At 61.9% G+C, this 18,445-nt stretch overlaps 1 protein-coding gene across 2 annotated transcripts in view; it reads left to right on the forward strand.

The window, feature by feature from the left end:
* The window catches only part of RASGRF1 (Ras protein specific guanine nucleotide releasing factor 1), a 54,227-nt gene extending 37,688 nt beyond the window's left edge, over positions 1 to 16,539 (forward strand). Inside the window, exons 16-28 of one of the 2 annotated variants that reach the window (XM_045825112.1) lie at positions 1,251 to 1,376; positions 2,612 to 2,782; positions 3,164 to 3,270; positions 3,665 to 3,777; positions 4,752 to 4,812; positions 6,333 to 6,436; positions 6,563 to 6,647; positions 8,931 to 9,128; positions 10,138 to 10,217; positions 14,882 to 14,999; positions 15,557 to 15,625; positions 16,062 to 16,195; positions 16,286 to 16,539. In XM_045825112.1, the coding sequence (XP_045681068.1) occupies positions 1,251 to 1,376; positions 2,612 to 2,782; positions 3,164 to 3,270; positions 3,665 to 3,777; positions 4,752 to 4,812; positions 6,333 to 6,436; positions 6,563 to 6,647; positions 8,931 to 9,128; positions 10,138 to 10,217; positions 14,882 to 14,999; positions 15,557 to 15,625; positions 16,062 to 16,154 (1,325 nt within the window). In that variant the 3' untranslated portion in view covers positions 16,155 to 16,195; positions 16,286 to 16,539. Of the gene's footprint in view, positions 1 to 1,250; positions 1,377 to 2,611; positions 2,783 to 3,163; positions 3,271 to 3,664; positions 3,778 to 4,751; positions 4,813 to 6,332; positions 6,437 to 6,562; positions 6,648 to 8,930; positions 9,129 to 10,137; positions 10,218 to 14,881; positions 15,000 to 15,556; positions 15,626 to 16,061; positions 16,196 to 16,285 lie in introns of those variants that run through there. The other variant, XM_045825113.1, reaches the window with a different exon arrangement.
* Positions 16,540 to 18,445: the final 1,906 nt, after the last annotated feature.

Genomic DNA, 18,445 nt, shown 5'->3' on the forward strand with positions numbered 1-18,445 from the left:
GGGGACGTCTGTCACTGCCGTGGACACAACCCAGGCCAGGCCACGGTCCTCGTCGGGTCTGGCTGCCACCCCCCACAGTCACAGTCCGGCTGAGGAGCAGGGCCTGACATGGAGACTGGACACGTTCTGTGTTGGCGGGTTGCCCAGGGCCATGGAGAGTCAGGGCAGGCTTCCCGGAGGAGGTGGGCAGTGTTGGTTGTCATGAGGAGAGAGAGAGGACAACGTCCTACACAGAGGGGTGGAGCGGGCGAGCCTGAGGACCTGGGAGTCAGGCCGAGTGTGTCCGGGACGCAGGTGAGGGTGGTGCAGGGGGTGACCCACCTAAGACCGCCCGCCCTCTGGAGCCCCCCTGAGCGTTCTGGGCCTGTGTCTGCACTGCGTGTCCGGCTGTGACTCCGCTCAGGCCGGCCCACACCTGGGGGCCCCAGCACGGTCCACCGGGGAGATTCCTCCCTTGGAGCTGAGAAGAGGGGAGGCAGGATGCCCCCCCCTGCAGATGGCCCAGCTAAGAGACACCAGCGGGCCCCACACAGCACATGGGGGGTGCACACGGCGGAAAGTCAGCAGCCAAAGCAACAGCCTGCAGGGAGGAGCCCCAAATGCCAGCGTCGGGGCAGAGGATAGGAGGGGCCACGAGGGCCCCGAGTTCCACCCATGGGGACCTGTCGCAGCTCAGGCCGTCCCGTTATCAATGTGACACGGACAGCCCTGCAGAGTCCTCGCACTCGGGGCCCCTGCTCTGGCCTGCCCGTGCACCCAAGTGTGTGCACACACTTGTGGATGCCCTTCCCTGAAGAGAAGACCCAGCTTCCCTTGGGCTCTCAAAAGGGCCAACTGGTCGGAGAAACCAGGGATCAGGCGCACCTCATTTCCGCCGACCAAGCTCTCCCCGGGCCAGAGCTGACCTTGTCATATCGTCCGTCACCTTTCCCCCGAGTGCATCAGCCACGAGTCTCCCCAGATGAGGGAGACGTTCAGCCATTGCCCAGACTCAGGTGCACGGGACCACAGGCATCCCTGGGCAAACGAGGGCAGGTCCCAGAAGCCCAGGCAGAGCCAGCAGAGCCTTCCTGCCGACCCAGAGCGCGCGTCAGCTCGTGGGAGGGCTGATGGGGCCGAACCGAGCCACTAAACCTTCTCCCACGGGTGTATCCCAGCCTTCCCCGTTTGCACCAGTGAACTACAGGCCCGCATGTCAAAGCCAGAGACCCTGTGAGAAACACCAAATCACCCCCCTTCTCGCCTCCCAGGCTCGGATGTCTCCGTGAGGGAAGAGTCCGACACCGACCCAAACCAGAGCGACGACGCCGACGCGGAGACCTCACCCAGCAAATCTCCCACGACGCCAAAATCGGTGAAGAGCAAAAATTCCTCAGGTACCGCCAGAAGCAGCAGACAGGACACACCCCTCCGAGGGGCAGAGCATCGGGGCGGGGCTGGGGGGCCGCTCCGTAACCCATGGTAACCGTGGGGCTGAAACTCCGGCTGCGGGAGTTGGGCGTGGCCCCCTGCTCTTACCCTGGCAAAGTCAGTTCCAGCCTGGACAGGGTGCACGACACTCCAGGCCCGGGCGGGCAGTGGGGCCAGCACCCTGGCCCACCCACGGGAGACCCAGGTTCAGGGGCGCCTCCTGAGCTGCGGCTCTGCCTCAGGGCCCTTAATCACCCCGCAGCCCTGTCCAGGGGCCAGGTTACTCCCATTCTTCAGTTAATGGGAAAGACTCCGAGAGGTGGTCTCAGAGTCCTGTCCTTAAGGGTCTGAGGACCGGTCCAGAGGTCCGGTCTGCACACGGAGCTGAGACCTGAAGGTGAGGACCCCCGTTCCCCTGCACACAGAGTGCAGCCTGAACCCCATCCCCCAGGGGCCCCCTAGCTGCAGGCAGAGGCAGCTGCTCAGACGCACGAGGCAGATCTCACCCAGCGCGAAACCCCAGACCCCAGCTCAGCGGGTGCTCCTCGCCGCCCGACCGCTGCCCTGAGTGCAGACCGCTCCCCACACCTCCAAGATGGAGCTGCAGGTCTCCAGAGTCAGCGTCCGCCACTGTCTCCACTGAACGCGATTACGAATAGCGTTGATATCCCACGGCAGACACGGGGCCTTTCCCGGGACACTAAAGCTCCTTCCACCTGTATACTTCCACCCTTTGAGGCGGGTGCTCACATCCACCTCGTCGCTCGCCCACGGAGGCTCAGAGAGGTTAGGTAACCACCCCAGGCCACACAGCGAGTAGGGGGAGGACACGGCGTGAAGGGCTCGGTGCCTGCCCCGCCCCTGAGCCTGTCGGCTTCCCTTGCAGATAGTCAGACGCTGGGCGCGTTACAGGTTCGCTCCGAATGGACAAGGGTCACAAGCTCCCTGCTCTCTGGGCCCGAGAGGTGACAGGGTTTGGGGCAATAGAGCGACGCAGGAGACCCCCCCCTCCCCCGCCCGGAGGCAGGAGGGCGGCAGGACTGTGTGCGTGCCGCGGGAGAAGGCAGATGGAGGCGGCGCTGGGGGGCGCACCAGCGCGCAGGGGACACGCCCCCTCCGGCAGCGCAGCCCGTGCGTTCCCAGGGTGCGTTCCCAGGTGTGCGTTCGCGCACCCTGGGACCCGGGCTCCCTTCCTCCGCAGAGTTCCCGCTCTTCTCCTACAACAACGGGGTCGTCAAGACGTCCTGTCGCGAGTTGGAGAACAGCCGCAACAGCCTGTCCGCAGCCTCCGCCTTCGCCATCGCGACCGCGGGCGCCAACGAGGGCACCCCGAGCAAGGAGAAGTACCGGAGGATGTCCTTGGCCACCGCAGGTGCGAGGGGGGCTCGGCTCGCGGCCTCCTGGAGGTCGGCCGGGCCGCCAGGGCGCCAGGGTCCTGTGAGGCCTTGGACGCTGCCCCCTGCGGCCCGGAGGCCCCTTCCTGCTTGTACCCGGAGGGAATCCGCTGCACACACAGGTCCCGGAGCGAGGACCCCAGGGGCCGCCAGTCCGGGGGGTGCAGCCCGGATCTGTCAGCAGAGACAAGCAGGGCGCCCAAGGGGTCTGGGGCTGGGAGGGTGGACTCTGTCCTCCAGGATGACAGACGTGAGCGGCAGCCCAGCCCCCGCCCCCCCCCCGGGTTTGAATGGAGGTGGGTCCAGCTCTGCTCCTTGTCTTCATGACCCTCTGCCCCCTCTGTCCCCTCTGCCAACAGGGTTTCCCTCCGACCAGAGGAACGGAGACAAGGAGTTCGTGATCCGCAGAGCGGCCACCAACCGAGTCCTGAATGTGCTCCGGCACTGGGTGTCCAAGCACTCGCAGGTGGGTGCCGGCAGACAGGCGTGGGGGAGGGGCGGCGGGAGGAAGGGGCGGGGCGGCGGGGGGCGGCGAAGAGCCTCACACCCCCTAAGGGGGCACCGAGGACATTCGGGGGACAGGGGCTTCTGTCTGTCCCTGTGCGAGGTAGGTTCGCACCCCCCAGGGCCCCGGGCGAGGCCCTGGCTCTCAGGCACGGCCAGCAGAGCAGCGCGCCTTCCACCGGGAGGCCCCGGGGGCGCACGGGGGCCCTGCCAGGAACCGGAGGAAAGAAAATGAGGGGACGGTCTCCATGGGCAAATCCGGGAACCGCAGCTCCCTCCCCTGGCCTGAGTCGGGTCGCCTTCGGGCAGCTCGAACAGGGTGTCCTGTGCTCGGCCACCATCCCCTCCTCCCGCAGGACTTTGAGAGCAACAAGAAGCTCAAGCGCAAGGTGATTGGTTTCCTGGAGGAGGTCATGCGCGACCCGGAGCTCCTGTCGCAGGAGCGGAAGGCCGCGGGCAACATCGTCAGGTGGGGCAGATCCTGCCGTCCTCGCCCAGGGAGGCTAACCCCCATCTGTCCGGCTGTCCTAAGGGCAGCCCCCAGCTGCCCCCTCCATGAGCTTGAACAGACAGTAGGGCCTCGAAGTCTTAACCCGGCAAAGCTCAGTCAAGTGCCGCTCTCAGTTCCTCAGCCACGTAGCCCCACGTGGCTGGCGGCTCCACACGGGGCGCACAGGTGAAGAACTCTGTCACCGTGGCGGGTTCCCAGGCGGCACTGCTGGCCCGTGTGCAGGGGCTTGGGGGATGCCCATGGAGCTGAATTCAATGGAACTGTCCCCAAATCTGCACTCCTCCTCCTTCCCTGACGGCCCCTCTGGGCGCAGGTCAGGGGTCAGGCAGCTGCGTCTGAGTGGACTTTCCTCCATATACAGCAAACAGTTCGGATTCCCGGGCTGCAGGGAGGTGGGGGGAGATCCGCTGCCACCTCTTTGTGGGGCTCAGTGGGAGCCAGGCACCAGCCCACCATCTGCCCAGGGCTGGCTCAGGTACAGGGGCCGGGGCTCGGGGTCTGGCCTGGCCCTAGCCGCCCCTCTCAGGCCCAGAGTGGCCGTCTCGGACTCAGATCCTCAGCCAAACTTGCCAGCCTTCCTCCAGCTTCCCAAAGACAGGCCTCAGCCCTGTCTGTGCTCCAAGTTCAGGGTCCTGGAACCTCTTCCAGGCTTCTGACCTCTTCAGCACTCACCCCACTGCACGCACTTCCACACACAGTCAGCCTGGCCCCCAGGGTCCCTCCTCACCCTCCCGGGGTGCAGGGCGGAGCAGGCCACGGGGTTCTCCCGCCTGTCCCCCCACTCCGCCTGACTCCCAGCCTCCACTGTTCCTGTCACCCTGCTGTCAGGGGGAGCCAGATGCAGGCATGGGGAGCTCAGGAGAGGACCTCAGCCAGTCAGGAGGGGAGGTGGGATACAGGGTGCATGGTCTCACTGTGCTTCCTGTCCCCAGGACTCTGACGCAGGAGGACCCGGGGGACAATCAGATCACGCTGGAGGAGGTCATGCAGATGGTGAGCCAAGCTGGTCCTCCCCCTCACTGGCTCCCAGGACTCCTGCCCCCACCCCAGACACCCTCAGAGAGCACACTCACCTCTGCCAGGCCCTGCCACAGGGGCAGCTCTGCAGGGCTGGTGCCCAGAGCCCACCTGCGCCCACCCCACCCCCCATCAGCTCCCACAGTCAATCCCCACCCCATTGTCCATGTCCACAGGCCACTCATACGTGTTCTTTGTCTAGTCCCTTCCCCTTCTTTCCACCCTTGTCCCCTCCCACCTCCGCTCTGGACCGGAAGGAGGTTGTGCAGGTACCGCTTCCTGCAGGCTGACCCTCTGGGACAGAGCCCGGGCAGAAGTCTGTCCACCAGCCTCCCTCAGGGGCGCAGCCCCACAGGTCCCCAGCAGGGCCTGGCTGACGTGCTTACCCAGCACCAGCACCTGGGCCTCTGGCTCCACGACAGCCAGACACTCTTCCCCACAAAGTGCCACTGGGCTGCTGGCTGAGAGCCTGGGTGGGGGACGCCCAGTGCAGAGAAGGCCCCGGGGGCCTCAAAGCAGCGCTTGCTGGGAGGGGTTTCGAAAGCCCCTCAAAAGCCCTGGCTGGTGTGGCTCCATGGATTGAGCACCAGCCTGTGGACCAAAAGGTCACAGGTTCGATTCCCAGTCAGGGCACATGCCTGGGTTGTGGGCCAGGTCCCCAGTAGGGGGCGTGCAAAAGGCAACCACACATTGATGTTTCTCTCCCTCTCTTTCTCCCTCTCTTCTCCTCTCTAAATAAATAAAAGCTTTAAAAAAAAAAAAAAGGAAAGAAAGCCTCACAAAAGGTGGAGGAAGCTGTCCACTAGCCTCTGCACCCCCCGCCCCATGGCATCGAATCCCCACACCCATACTTGTTCCCGACATGTCCCCAGTGGACTCGGACCTGTCCCAGACTGGCACAGTCGTCCCTGTCCCCCTTTTCTCCAGCTTCCTGTGACCCCTCCCGGGGCCTCTGAGCCAGGGACCCCGGTCTCCCTGTGCTCACCTGGTGCAGGGACCTCGGGGCCCTGACTAGTGTTTCCTGAAGATTTCCCCCTGTCACGGAACTCGGGTCATGTCCTCCCACAGGCAGCCCAGTGACCAGGCACACGGTGACCCTGGGACACTGGCCAGTTGGCTGTCCTGGGGGCAGTCACACCTGTGAGTCCACATCGGCTGTTGAAGTTTGCAGAGCCTGCTTCGGGCACAGACAGGGCCTACCGACATGTGGCTGTCACTCACCTCCGGGCACCTGTTGTCACACTCGCGTGCTGGGGGTGACGGCAGCTCCCTGGCAGGACGAGTGATGACCAGATGGGTCCGCGCCAGGCACAGGCCTGCAGCCCGAGAGGGGCCAGGCCACGGTGGCTCCAGTGGCCTCTGTGCCCTGTGCTCATCTCCCACCGGGTCTGCCAGGAGGGGCCCTGGCTCACCTGGTCACACCTGTCCACCCGCCCCCCACCCAAAGTGGCCAGAACTTGGGGAGGTGGCCCTAACGCAGACTCTGCTGCCCCCAGGCCGCAGGCGTGAAGGCCGAGCCCTTTGAAAACCACTCGGCGCTGGAGATCGCGGAGCAGCTGACGCTGCTGGACCACCTGGTCTTCCGGAAGATCCCTTACGAGTGAGTGGGCGTGGGTACCTGGTCCTCCCCACTCCCACCCTGCAGGAAGCCCCGCCCCCAGAAATGACACCCTCCAAGGCGAAGCCACCTCACAGTGCCTGCCCGGGTGCCCCCCCCTTCCTGCAGGGAGTTCTTTGGGCAAGGCTGGATGAAGCTGGAGAAGAACGAGCGGACCCCTTACATCATGAAAACCACCAAGCACTTCAACGACGTGAGTGACCGCCGCGGTCTCCTCGGCAGAACCCTGAGGCCCTCGCCGGGGGTCTTGGGCTGTGGCTTTGTCCCGCTTTGTCTCAGCCTCAGTTTCTCCCCCTATCGAGGGGGCTGGCCCCAGGAGGGTGCTGGGATTCCTGGGGGAGGGGGTGCTCCTCAGAGCAGCCTCCTGGAGAGTCCAAAGGAAGGAGCTGGGGAGACAGGAAGGGGTACCCCACACTGTGCTCCTCATTTTCAACCTCATCGTGTTATCAGAGGCAAGCACACTAGGCTGCAAAATGTCACACTTCCCTCTTAACACTGCATGACGCAGAAAGCCCCTGAAGTTCCTGAAGTTTCCACCCCTGTGCCTGGAAGTGAAGCTCCGACCCCCCTTTCCTGCCTTTGCCTGTTGGGGAGGGAGATGAGGCTAGGTTTGAGCCCAGGGCTCGAGGGGGTCCACATGGCCTAGGGTCTGCCTCCTCCTGGACCCCCACCGGGAAGGCAGGACTCACTGGTGAGGGGGCGGTAGGACTGGGCGCGACCCCCACACCCTGCTCCCAGAACCTGCCTCGGGAAACAGGGACAGCAGAGAACGGGGAGCCAGTCTTCTGAGGGGTGATCACACCCACTCCCTGTCTGGTCTTTGGCACCAGTAAGAAGGACCCCTTCACTTAGTCCGCCTGTGGCCCAGCACCGGGCTGTACATGTAGCTCGTTCAAACCTCCCAGTCCCGGAAGAGGGGGCAGGTACCATGTTGCAGGAAACCAGGGCCCCAAGGGGCACACAGGGCTGAGAGGTCCTCGCCCCTGTCGGGGAGCAGAGGGCACCCCCACGGCTGCACAGCCCGGGCTGTAAAAAAAACACTCAGGCCCCCTGACCGCTGGAGGGCGCCCGCCCCTCCATTCCTCTTAGCCTCCGATAGGAGCACAGGACTCACCTGTCCTGACCCCCAACCCCGGGATGCCCCTTCCCGCTTCCACACGCACCGGTCCTGGGAGGGAACAAGGAGGACCCAGCACCCCTGACTTGCAGGAGCCAGCGGCGGTGGGCAAGTCCCCAGGACACAGGCAGGAGGCCCGAGTCTCGCCACGTCCAGACGCTGGGCGCAGCAACAGCCCCAGGCAGCCGCAGGCCGGCTCTCCCTGCCCGTCCCACGGCCCACGGTGTGCGCAGGACTCCAGTCAGTAAAGACAAGAGCAGGGAGTGAGCGTTTGTTGAGGGTTCACGCCGCGCCACCGGGCAGCCCCGCATTTGCTCCCGGTGTGCGCGCGCCCCTGTGGGTGAAGAAGCTGCGGTGCAGGGGGTTCGCCTCCATCCCCAGCAGGCGCGCCCTCCACGTGCAGGCGCTGCGCTGTCTCTGCAGAATCCCTCCGCTTCTCTCCTGGAACCGGGCTCCCTCATCGTCCCGCGCGGCTCTTCTGCCCATTTCCCCACCCCTTCGGCTCTCAGCTCTTTGTCTTCCCGAATGGACCGGCGGGGACCTCCAGTGTCAGGGTCAGAACTGGGGCGAGGCAAGCAGGCGCCCGGCGCGCAGAGGCTAAAAAGCCGCCCCTCCCGGGGCCGGCTCCTGCCCGCGGGCCCCTGGAGTCCGGGCCCCTGAGACAGCGTTCACTGGGAAGGGGCGACAGCGAATCTGGTTCCCGGTTTAGAGAGGACGCGTCCGCTGCTTCCCCGTTTAGGGTGCTGCTTGTCATGGACTGCTGTGGAAAAAAATGGCATCTTTCCATTTCCCTTTGGGAGTGTGATCATTTTCTTCACTATTCAAACTTTTGATAACTTTCGGCAACTGATTTTTTGTTTCATTTCTTTTTCATATACCATCCTACATAAATCCTCAGTAATTTACAGATTCCTGCTGGCATTTTGAAGTTAATATTTCTCGTTGTGTTTTCTAAATGGTATGCCTAATACAGAGACAAGCTTTTTATTTTTGTGCGCTGAGTCCTTAACCGGCCACCCTGACAAGCTCAGTTAGTTTTTCCTAAGCATTCTTCCAGAATTTTCTTTTTTTTTAAGACGATTTTTAAAAGATTTTATTTATTTTTAGGCAGAGGGGAAGGGAAGGAGAGAGGGAAACATCAGTGTGTGTTTGCCTCTCGCGTGCCCCCTACTGGGCACCTGGCCCACCGGCGACCCTTTGGTTCGCAGGCCAGTGTTCAATCCACTGAGCCACACCAGCCGGGGCTCTTGGGGGATTTTCAAACACGGGATCGGCTCACCTGCAAATAACGGCGACCAGTCACTTTTGCAATACTTAACTCCTCTTATCTTTCTCTTGTCTCATCGCCTGGGCTCAAAGATCAGTAACCTGATCGCTTCGGAAATCATCCGCAGCGAGGACATCGGCGCGAGGGTGAGCGCCATCGAGAAGTGGGTGGCGGTGGCCGACATCTGCCGCTGCCTGCACAACTACAACGCGGTGCTGGAGATCACGTCCTCCATGAACCGCAGCGCCATCTTCCGGCTGAAAAAGACGTGGCTCAAAGTCTCTAAGCAGGTGTGGGCAGGACGCTGGCGGGGCCCTCTGCTGCGGCTGGGCAGCGGGGCAGGGAGTCCGGCGCGCTGGGGCCCTGGGCAATCACAGGCAGCAGAGGACAGGGTGAGGCCTGGCTTGCCCGGGCGCGGCGGGACTCCTCTTCTCCCTATAGCGCCTGGGACCCATGGGTCTGAGATTCCCACTTGGATGATTAACAGTCCGGAGTGGGAAGGGTGCTGGTCCAAGCACTCTGCTGTTGGCCTTGGCCACCCCTCCCGGACCTGCAGGCGGCTGAGACGGTGGTCAGGGAACCCTGCCAGCCCCTGCCCTGGACTCTGATCTCCCCAGACCTCTGTCCACCACAGCATCAGCCGGTGGCCGCTCCCCATTGGGTGGCTGGGGATCCCAAACAGCAGCTCGATCTTCATTCACTGAAAACACGATTCTGAAAAACGGCAGGAGCATTCTGCCTGGGGAAGGAAGTTCCCTGCACAGGGGGCCCCAGGGGGCAGTTCCTCCGAAAGGAGGGCCCAGTGGGAGACTTGGGCCACTTCCTGGGACCCTTGGCGGGTGCCCCAGCCTGCATGTCTGCTGGGGGGCTGGACGGGGTGGCCTCCAAAGGCACCAACGACTTTTGTCGGCATCTCTTCTCTGGACTCCTAAATGTGGGCGGAGTCCTGACGTAGGTCGGTGCCGGTGGGAGAAGACCGTGGCGCCCTCTGGCGCATTTCCTGAGCAGGACCGTGACCATGAATCCCCCACCACTCTCTGGTCTGGGCACGGCTCCCAGGGGCGACCCATCACGTCCTCCTCAGTCACCGGGTCTCGGGACCCCCCAAATGCAGGCCCCCACTCCTCCCTCCTGTGTCTGCGGAGCACACGTGGGTGAGCGTGGTCGGTCAAAGCCGGGACCCTTGGGAGTCTGGGGTCAAGGCTCCCACACCCAGGAAGTGGCCTGAACCGCCCGCCCAGCCGGGGAACCCCGTGGTGCCAGGGCCGTGTGCTAGTAAACGCTTCTAACTCCTTCCAGACCAAAGCTCTGATTGATAAGCTCCAAAAGCTTGTGTCCTCGGAGGGCAGATTTAAGAATCTGAGAGAGGCTCTGAAAAAGTAAGTGTGTCGTTCTGTCGCCGTCCGTTTTCACCTTGTAAGAACCGCATCCACACCCCCATCTGGCTGGAGCAGGAGGTCTGTCTGTGTGTGTGTCCGTCTGTCTCCCCCCAAGGCTCCCCCTAGACGCCCCGGATCCCCCAGGGCGGGGCAGCTCTGTGCTCCGTCGTCTGCCCAAGAGATGCGGAGTCTCCGTCGTCTCCCTCCCGGGATGGGCGCGGGAAGCACACGGGAGCCCCCGGAGGCCCAGCAGCTGTGCTGATGGACCTCGAGCACCCGGTTCCTTGATTCTAAAACGCATGTTTGTGGGCATTTTACTATTTCTGACACGGGGGGATAGCTGTTTAAAGTCAAAGTGTCTATTTAATGGGGTTGTCTTTACTTCTTTTCCTTGGGAATCAATCATCAAAACGAAAGTGTCTTCACAGACAATGGCCTTTTAGAATCAAAGGAAGGAGGCTCCCCCCCACCCCCCGTCACTGCCCCTCGCAGCCCACAGAGAGGTCCCCTCCCCGAGCCCAGCCCCAGCGTGCAGCCTGCCTGCACCGCTGCTCCTCCGACCCTGGGCCCTAGGCGCTCAGGCCAGGCCGCTCCTTGTGGTGGGAACCATCCTGTGCCCCGTAGGATGTGGAGTCGATCCCCAGACTCCACCCACAAGGGTGTCCCCGCCCTGCGTGATGAGGACCAGAAAAGTCTCCAAACATGTCCAAGAGTGTGGGGCACGTGAACACGCGCCCCACGGTCCCCGCCCCTCTGGCCACGCAGACACGGGGGACCTTGGATCCTGTCTCTCTAGGGACCCCTGCCCATACAGGGCCTGGAGAGGGACCCGTCCGCGCTCCGCCCGCCCGCCCTCCCGCTCGCCCGCACAGCGGCGCTGACGCACCACGCCCCTGCCCGCCTCCTGCGCCCCTCCCGCGCCCTCCCGCGCGCCTGGTCTGCCCCCTGCCGGCTCCGTGTCCATGGCCTTGACCACCTCCACTCTGTTTGTGTCCTCAGACAGATGTTGCACCCATCTGTGCTGTCGGCGTCTCTCCCCTGCCCGGGCTGCCGCAGCCCCGCGGACTGTGCTTGTGCATTCACCACCTGTCCGTCCGCCCCCGGGCGCCTCCATCTGCTTCCTCGTCCGCGCCGCCGCCACCACCACCGCCGCCACGGCCTCCGTGGCCCCATTCTGTCTGAGTCCCCATCCTGACTGTCCTCCCTCCCTCAGGGCACCCGCGGGCCCGTGTAAGTGCCTCTCCCTGACGCCTGTCCCTGCCGCGCGGGACTGACGAGGCCTGCGGGCTCTCGCCCTGGGGGCTGAGACCGCGAGCCGAGGGTTCTCGCCTCGCAGAGACCTCGGCCCAGCGGAGCAGAGGAGGGAGAGAGAGGCCGGGGCACTTGGGGCCAGCGCTCCTGCACCCGAAGCATTATCGCGGAGAGCGTGCGCTGTGGGCACTGGCGTGGCCCAGCAGGCGGGGCACAGCGGGCACAGGGGGCGAGGCACGGCTGCGCCCCGCCCAGAAAGGGGTTCCCGTGCCCCGTTCCTCTGTCGCAGCCCCTTGTCGGCCGTCCTACAACCGTCAGCCTTGCAGCTGCACCCGGGCTGCAGAACAGTCTTACTGCCTTTACCAGCCAAGGCTGCACCCCACGTCTTCCCTCCCTCTCTCCCCTACCCCCTCTTTTAAACACCTCCCGCAGCCCCCACCCGGAGCCCGAGAGGCACCTCATCTTCTCTCCTCACTCCCCATGACGCTGTCCCCTCCTCTCCGCCTGAGGACTTCCCACCAGCCCGTGCCACAAAGTCTGGCTGAGAGCTACATTTGGCCGTAAAAGTTGGTCCCCGGCCCTTTTGGGGCTGGTTCCAGATGTGCCTGAATTTCAAGTTCAACCCAGCGCATATTTGCGTATCTGCACTTTTTAAAATTTTTTTAAATTTTTTTTATCTGCACTCTTTTCAGTATGAGTAAGAAATGGTTGACTGAGAGGCCAGGGAGGCAGGCTGCGGCTGCGGCGAGGGAAGCCACGCCCCTTTGTCCCCTGAATTCAGAATGGGGAACAGCCAGGGAGGAGACTCCGTGGGGCACAGGCCCTCCCCCCACACCCCCGCCAGTCCTCTGCTAATGAGACAGCTGGTCGGTCAGTTAGCGTCCGGGTGGTGAAAGTAAGACAGGGCCCTGAGCCCCTCTCCGCTGTGGACTCACAGTCTTTTTTTTTTTTTCCTCAAAACCTGAGCACCTAATTTTCCTGCCACAAGCACCAGAATCTTGGGGCCTGGCGGCAGGGGTTTCGGCCACCACTGCCCAGCCCCAGCGCCCCCTGAGAGGGAGAGGACACCCCCACCCGCTCCGGGGACTTGGGGGGGACAGCGGCCCACCCGGCAGCTGGGGCAGAGCCAAGGGAAGGCATGGAAACAGGCCCTGCCTGCTGTCCCGGGTCCTGGGGTTCGCAAGGGTGGGCGCTGCTCAGGCCTCACCAGGAACTTCTCAGGAGAGAGAAACTTGACATTTAGGGTCTCCAAACAGCACGGGCGAGGCCCCCCAAAAACCAGTGCAGCCTCTAGAATGGGGTGGGCACTTCTCTGCTCCCTGAAATGTTGGGTCCAGGCATGCGAGGGGTCTGCCAGAGGAGGAAGCCACCCCGTATCAGGGCTCACCCCAGGCTGCCTGCCCACCCCACCCCACCCCTGAGACCCACCCACACGGAGGCACCAAGCAGAGGGCGCTGTGCCCACAGGAGGCCTCCCTCTGCAACCCTTTCCTGCAGGGGCTCAGGGTGGGTTGGTCAGTCCCCTGCCGTGGCAGCCTTTAGGGGCCCTCGGCCAGCCCTCTCTGCCCCACACCGCCCCGTGCCAGGGCTGGCTGCTGCCATGGCAACCGTGCGCACCGGCGTGGCTTTGGGTTCGATTGGGCAGGTGTGTGTGTGTGTGTGTGTGTGTGCGCCAGGCGTGCTGTTCCCTAGGCCCCTCAGGAGGCCCCTCACTCTGAAGGTGGCCAGCAGGGACCGAGTTAGCGGCTGGACAGGAAGAAACAGTCACGAAAACCAGACGACCCCCTGAGGTTTCCCCTGGTCTGGGCGGTGAGAGACCCTGGAGCCTTCAGGCACGCTCAGTCCCCCGGGGGTAAGGGGTCCCAGGAGCCCTCCAGGGTGCTGGTTGGGGCTACCCCCCACAGGCATGGGGGGGCGGCGGGGTCACTCCTGCTGTAGCCCGCCCTCCCCCCATGGCTCCCTCTCCGGTCCGTGAGCTGTGTCTGTCGGACGCACACGTCTGTGGGTCCCAGCACAGTAAGACAGGAAGTGAAAGCCAGGCCTGCCCACGACCTGCGTGACCCTTGCTTTTTAATTTTTTTTTGTCAAAATCCACAGTTAAATAATTCTATTCAACAGCATGACCCTGTATAAAAATGCACGGGTGCGTGATGGGAACAGAAATCTCACAAAGCAGCCCATTCCTCCTGTCCACGCCACAATGACCTCAGATATTTTCTCTTCGATTCTACCTCTTTAAGAAAAAAAAATGTTTTTAACCTGGTCAACACCAGCTACCGTAGTTCGACACCCATAAATGGTGCTGTTCAGAAAAGTCACCGGGGCCGCCGCCGCTCCCCAAACTCCGAGGCTGCTCCTCACAACCGGGACAGAACCCACAGCACCGGGGTTGACTTAGCAGCTTCCTTTACACGGACTCACTCTTTCCCCAAAATAAACTTCAACAGGAAAGAACGCTTCCTGTTTCAACAGGAAACGAGCCTATGGTTTGCAGATACAGCATTACCATAGAAAAATACAGTGGAAACAGAACGTTGTTTAGTTCTGGCCGGATCCTGCCGTGGGCAACATTCCGGTCCTGAGACCTGTTGGTATTTGTTCAGAAAGAAGAACGGGCAGCGCAGAGAATGCCAAGCGCTGGGAAGCGGCAAAGTGGCAAAGCCAGACTGCCCTGCGGAGTCCTTAGCACAGGGCAGGTTGAGACCCAGTGTTTCCGCCATAGGAATCGAGGTTATTTAATGCCGCATCTGGGTACCCCCTAAAATCCAGTGTCAGACCTCCGAAAATTGTCTGAGCCTCAGTTCTAGCGTACAAAGGAGACATGAGGACCAGAGAGGGCAAGGACAGGCCTGGGGTCACACAGCAAGCAGGTGAGGGCCAGCAGCCACAGGAGACCCAGGTGAGACGAGCTAGCAATGTGGGCACACTGTACGCCTGCGAGGAGGCTGCAGAGACCCGTGTGAGGAGCCCCCAAGGGGGCTGTACACACCCACCCCAGAGTCAGCCCTTTAGCAGCTCCCCAGCCAGAGGCACTAGAGAAAGGTCGCGATGGAGCCCCAATGGGAGAGGCATGGCCATCCGGCTTCGCAGTTCCGTCTCCCAGAAATGAGGTTCCCTAGAGTCGCCAGTCAAGGAAGCTGCCACCCAGCAGCCACATCAGGCAGGTGATCTCAGAGGGCAGGGGCTCCTGCTCGGCCCCCACCCCAGCACTGGGTGGCAGATGACGCCCACAGGGCAGAAGGAGACAGCAGGAACCGGGTGGGCACTGCAGAGCCCTCGGGCACACGATTCCAGGGCAGGTCTGGGTGGACAGCGTCCATGGCAGGACAGAGAGGAGAGGGGACGGGGGTGGTGTGCTGGGACAGGCTCCCGGTTTTCAGTGAAAACTGTCGTTCCTGCCGTTTGCTCCCAAGCTGCGACCCGCCCTGCGTCCCTTACCTGGGCATGTACCTCACCGACCTGGCCTTCATCGAGGAGGGGACACCCAACTACACGGAGGATGGCCTGGTCAACTTCTCCAAGATGAGAATGGTGCGTTTCCCACGGCAGGGCAGGGTGGGGGCCCCCAGACCAGGGAGGGGCGCGCCCATGTGGGAGCTGGAATCCAGCCTCTCAGGGGAGAACGGTCGCTCTGGCCCCCAGAGCCAGCCTTGCTGCTCCTTCTCCTGTGATGCCCGCCATCTATCTGAGGGGCAGGCTGGAAGGCCAGGACCGCCCCCACCCTCTCCCCATCACCCCTCAGAGCCTGGGCCAGAGCCCCACCCGGCTGCCTCCAAAGCCCAGGCTTCTGTTCACACCCACTGCAAGCCTGGCTTCTCGCCGCCCCGGCCCCTCCTCCCTTCAGCTGTGGAGCCTCTGCTTGTCCCGACTTCCCACCTGTCTCCTGTAACAGATGGCACTTCTGCGGCAAACACAGGGTGGGAGCCCCGTGCTGGCCCCAGTAGGCACCCGGGGTGCACGGCTGCCTTTCACCTCTGCGGGGGCCTGGGTGCCTCTGGGAAGCAGGCTGCCGCCCTTGTGTCCTGCAGAGTGGGCTGCTGGAGCCGAGAGGAACCTGTCTTTACCCAGAACTCCCTTCCTCCCCACAGATATCCCACATTATCCGGGAGATTCGCCAGTTTCAACAAACTGCCTACAAAATAGAGCACCAAGCAAAGGTAAGCCGGTGGGACTGCAGGGTCATGGTGCCTTTGCACAACCGCCCCACCAGAGGCGCCCTCTCAACCCCGCACGCTGTGACCGGAACCTGGTTCACATCTGAGAGCCACGGGAGAGAAGAAAATGCCGTGGCCTAACCCAGCGATTCCCATCCTCTTCCGTCTCACTGCCACAAACTCATTACTGGAGTTCTGCAGCACACCACAAAATATATTGCATTCTTTGCCAATCTGACCCAAAAAATAGGTATCGTTTTGAGTCACGCACACAGGACAGCTATTGCTATGTTGGCAAAACACTGCTTTCTCCACTGTTACCACATGCGCCCCCCCCAAGCATGCCGGTTCCCGGGAGACCCCCGTGTCTGCAGTCAGAGCAGGTGGGGGGGCGGGGTCCTGTGACCCTGCCATTCCGTTCTCTGTCCTGCTCTCTCAGGTGACCCAGTATTTACTGGACCAGTCTTTTGTGATGGACGAGGAAAGCCTCTACGAGTCTTCTCTCCGGCTAGAACCCAAGCTGCCCACCTGAAGCTGGCCCTCCCAGAACCCACCGCTCCCCAGAGACACGCTGTAGGATTCTGTACATAGTCGTTTGGTTTCTCTGGATTTCCTTCTTTAGTACGTGCTTCTCCAAGAACACAAACCCACTCTTGTTCTTAGACTCCCGTAGAGCCAGACTAGGACTCTCCGTGCCGGTCCTGACGTCCTGACGTCGTGCAAACACACCCCCATCTCCCTCCGCGCCTGTTTCCTGACACTGTCTCCTCGTCTCTCCGCCCCGCCCCTCGCTCTTCCCGAAGGGCACGCAGAACCGTGCATCCACGACTCTTAGGAAAAGTCCTGCTTCTGTCCTCCCCCAGCCCAGGCTCTGGGCTGAGTGGCCTCCCTCCCAGCATGTCCCATTAGTCGTTAAAACTGGGTGGGGGGTGGGGGAGGCGGGAGGGGGAGCCACACACCCTGACGTCCTGCCAGTTCCCAAAGCAGCTTTGCCAGCCAAGGTCGCAGGTCTCAGAGCTCCCCCGTCCCCCGGGCACCCACCGGGCCGGAACGGATTCCTCTCCTCGGACAACCGCGCTAATGCTGCGCCCCCAGCCCCAGCCTGGGGGCGGGCGTCGGGACACCACGCCCTCCTCGCTGCGTGACTGACAGCACATCGGCTGCGCCAGCAGCAGCGTCTCGGTCCATCGCACCCGACGAGGCTCCCGGAAGGCGCCAAGGACAACGGAATCGCCACACCAAGTCGACCCCTGCCGACCGCTGCCCTGCGTCCACTGCAAGTCGGGAACACAAACCGAGGTCACGTCCCCTCTTTCCGACGCCTGACGGCCCTCCCAGCTTACGTTGAGATGCTATGCCTCGTGAACACAGCGCCACACTGTAGAATTTAGGACACCCACCGCCCCGCCGCGTGTTTGTACTGCACTCACTGTCGTCCTGTCCACACGCCCCCTAGCGGGAAGGTAGTGCGGTAGTGCTTACTCTGTGAATACCATGCCTATTTTTTACACTGTACAGCCCCGGCGACGCAGGTTAGCTCCGGGGTGGCAGGCATGCTCCACCCCCACGTGGACCTCTTCCGCCGTCAGCAATACCTAGTGGTATGAGAATTCTATTTCCAGTCCCAGACTATTTCCACTTACAGCTTGTTTGGAGAAAAAAAAAAAGGAGTTTCCATTTTTGTAACAATATATGTTTCCTGATTACCTCTTGCTAATAAATCTATTCTATCTCAGGGTGAACAGTGGGTTTTGATGGATTTCATTCCTTCGCTTGAGGGACACGGAATGAGCACTTGGTCCCTGGGTTGGGGCTGGAGATCCAGAGTGACAAGCACACAATTCCTGCTGTGTGGGGATGCGCAGTCTCATGAGGGAGCTGGCTGGTGTTGCTTATCTGTCATAGCAGGGAAGAATCACACCAGAACCTAATGGCTTCGGATGATGACTACTAGCCCTGTTTAGTGTGGCTCAGTGGATTGAGCGCCAGCCTGTGAACCAAAGGGTCACCAGTTCAATTCCCAGTCAGAGCATGTGCCTGGGTTGTGGGCCAGTTCCCCAGTAGGGGGTGCACAAGAGGCAACCACACACTGATGTTTCTCTCTTCTTTCTCCCTACCTTCCCCTCTCTCTAAAAATAATTAAGCTGGGTTTTGTTTTTTTTTTTAAAGATGATGATGATTACCTCTCACAGTTCGTTGTGTCGACGGGCCCCAGCTGCCAGATCTTGGTTGGGGTCTCTCATGAGTTTAGGTCACACAGCGGCTGGAGCTGGGGTCATCTGAAGCCCAACTGGACCCGGTGCCCAAGCTGGAACTCCACGTGGACGGAAGTTGCCGTCGGGTGGGCGGAGCCGGGGCTGTGGACCAAGAACTGGTGTGTGGTGGCCTGGGCATTAGCGCCTCCTCCAGGGGTGGCCTTGCCAGAGGCTCAGGCGGAAGCTGCAAGTCCTCAGAATTCCCAGAACATCACTCCCACGGTATTAATGACAATAACCTCCTAGGGTGTTAATCTTTTTAAATCCTCACCTGGGGCCACATTTTTTTACTTTAAAGAGAGAGGAAGGGGGAGAGAGAGGGAGAGAAGCATTGATTGGTTGCCTCCAATACACTCCCGCCAATGCCGAAACCCTTTGGTGTACAAGAGGACGCTCCAACCAACTGAGCCACTCAGTCCAGGGCCTAATGCAATGATTTTTATAAATTCAACATTAATGTAAAAATCTACCATGAACAAATTGTCAAAATTTTCACTAAAGACAGGCTCGGTGCTCCTGATTTTTCCTGTGGCGTCGGCACCGGTCTCCTGCCTCTTCTGCGGGAACC

Source organism: Phyllostomus hastatus, unplaced genomic scaffold (genome assembly GCF_019186645.2).
Source record: "Phyllostomus hastatus isolate PE091 unplaced genomic scaffold, TTU_PhHast_1.1 phas_scaffold_555, whole genome shotgun sequence".
Taxonomy (NCBI): Eukaryota; Metazoa; Chordata; class Mammalia; order Chiroptera; family Phyllostomidae; genus Phyllostomus; species Phyllostomus hastatus.